The 2396-nt window shown below is 37.7% G+C and overlaps 1 protein-coding gene across 1 annotated transcript in view; it reads left to right on the forward strand.

Annotated features, from left to right (window-relative positions):
* LOC108553633 (uncharacterized) overlaps nt 1–2396 on the forward strand; it is a gene marked incomplete at its 5' end in the record, with an annotated part of 107820 nt that overhangs the window by 96844 nt on the left and 8580 nt on the right. Inside the window, one exon of the mRNA XM_017908619.1 lies at nt 1396–1556. Within this exon, the coding sequence (XP_017764108.1) occupies nt 1396–1556 (161 nt within the window). The remainder of the gene's footprint in view (nt 1–1395; nt 1557–2396) is intronic.

Raw genomic sequence — 2396 nt, forward strand, 5'->3', positions numbered from 1 at the left:
ACTCGTTAGAAAGACAATGTCCTTGCGAATCTTCTCATATAACTTTTGATCACATTTTGCTTCTAGTTTCGTTTAGTAATAAATATTTTCACGGAAGGTCGTGATGGTCGCCGTTACGAAATCATAGACGCCATAAAACAAAAATTAATAACTTACAGTTTAGAGCTAAATTCTTTACGAAAGTTATATAGGAATATAGCCTGAAGTTCCATCTTTGCAGTGAAATTATAAAAGTTCACAAATTGTTTACGAAAATTGAGTAATTAATAATTTTTCACTGCCGGGGCCATTCTATCCTTTTCTATCCCCTCTCTGTCCTTGTCTACCACGTGACCAGCCCTCCGTCGACCTCCTTGTCTATTCTATATTCCTATCACTTTCTTGATTTTTGAGCCCAAATCATAGATGGCGCTGATCGCAGGCGGTAAAATTTGTATTCGAACTAGATACTAGAAATCAATTCGACGGTAGAAAATTAATAAATTGCCAAGTTTTTCTAATTAATTCGTGAACATTTATAGCTGCACAGTAAAATTCGAATTATAGGCAACATTTTTATAGGATGTTTAATTTAATAATTAATACTTACGTGAGCGATAGGTTTAGTATTTCCTGTAGTAAATAAGATTGCTATAGAAAAGTGTTTTTCTTGGGTAATATTCTTATTATTTTGCAATAAACATATACAAGCATAAGAAAGCATAAAAAATAAATTTTTTTATTAAGAAGTTTTATTTATGATTGTTTATTTACAATGTTTTCATAGGCGAAAAATGAATAGGAAATAAAAAATTCATTGAAAATACTATATCAAAACTATGGTGACGGGAATCGAACCCCGGTCCTTCAGTACAACAATTCTCGATCGTCGCCGTTACGCTACAACTTAACTTAGAACGTATTGGAAATAAATGCATAATTCAAGAAGGAATAAAACTTTAATCGCAAATATCTTAAAAACTATTGAGTAGTTGTGGCTATAATAATATATTTTCTTAAACTGCATGACGATGTCTACAAAGCTGCAAAGTTTCAACTAAATCAATGACCCGGAGGACATGCACTTTCCTTGTAAGATTAGTGGTCAGTTTTCGGTCAGTAGCAATCACTGCCTGTGATCAAGGAAGTGTCAGTAGCGTTAACATCCATCAGCAATGAGTATGTAAATACACTGTGCCTTCTTTTCTCGAACGTACATCCAATTGTGATCCCCATAGTATAATAATGTTAATAGTTGTTTATACTTTCCCATAATGTTAATAGTTGTTTATATTTCCTGCCAGTTCTCCTTGAATGAAGTATACTTCATTCAAAATTTAGACCCCTATCCCAAATGGAGTCTTCATTAAGGGTTAATGGCTATTTCACGATCCACGTATATTTTGAAACTTGCAGACAAGAAGCCGTAGACATGCTGTGCGATCTAGCAGTTCGAAAGTTATCACCAGGTACATCAAGCTGGTCGAGTTGCAAGCAGTCATCTGGAACATCTTGCAACTCTCCAAGAAGACTTCGTCGTCTCGCCACGCGTACGCCTACTGCCGATATTGATCAAGGTATCGTTTCCACGTCCTTCCGTGTTTGGTGCTTCGAAAAGATTATTTGCTTCGATCAATCGAGCTGGCTGGAATTATGGATCGGGGTAAACCAGGTGACCAAAAATGGCCACCGCCTACGAAAAATATTTGCCAACCTCGAAAACAAACTATCGATCCTTGATCTCTCCAAACTTTTACTTCTTTTTCTCAACTTTCTCTACAAGTTTAACTTACCTTACTTACCTTACTTACCTTACATACCTTACTTACCTTACTTCGTCTTCAGTTATACATTACTTGAACAGACATTGCCCACTCTTTATTTTCTAAGTTCGAAGGAAACATTGAAAATTTACAAGAGATAGGGCATATCTTAAACTCTGTGCGTAGCTCTTAGCTTGGTATCGTTTCCCAAAGATTTTTCTTTGGAAAACGATACCAATTACCAGGTCTCACCACGCGGAGGTGGCTACGCATCGAGACCCGACATGCGCCCTAGTGGCGCATCCTACTGGCGTTATCCGTGTCAAAGGTAGCCTAATCTAACTTGGAGCGAATTAAGTTAAAATGACTCTACCGACACTTTATTATATTTCGTGTCTTACAAAAGGGGTTTCGGTTCGGTATACTGAAACTCTACTGTCGCAACGCTAAGATATTTTCAAGTTCCCATAAAATTAGGGAATGAAATATCAAACACGCGAGCAAATAGAAAATCGCGACGCGCCCGAACGAGTTCGCGATTATTCGAAAGACCGACTAGCCTAGGCGATGTACTCCCGTGTACAGAGATAACTTCATACCTCGGCACCCTCCCGATCGGGCCTAGCTCAATTCCAGTCACTGTCGCACTCGCCA

This window comes from Eufriesea mexicana, unplaced genomic scaffold, assembly GCF_001483705.2.
Source record: "Eufriesea mexicana isolate 0111107269 unplaced genomic scaffold, ASM148370v2 scaffold11475, whole genome shotgun sequence".
Classification (NCBI taxonomy): Eukaryota; Metazoa; Arthropoda; class Insecta; order Hymenoptera; family Apidae; genus Eufriesea; species Eufriesea mexicana.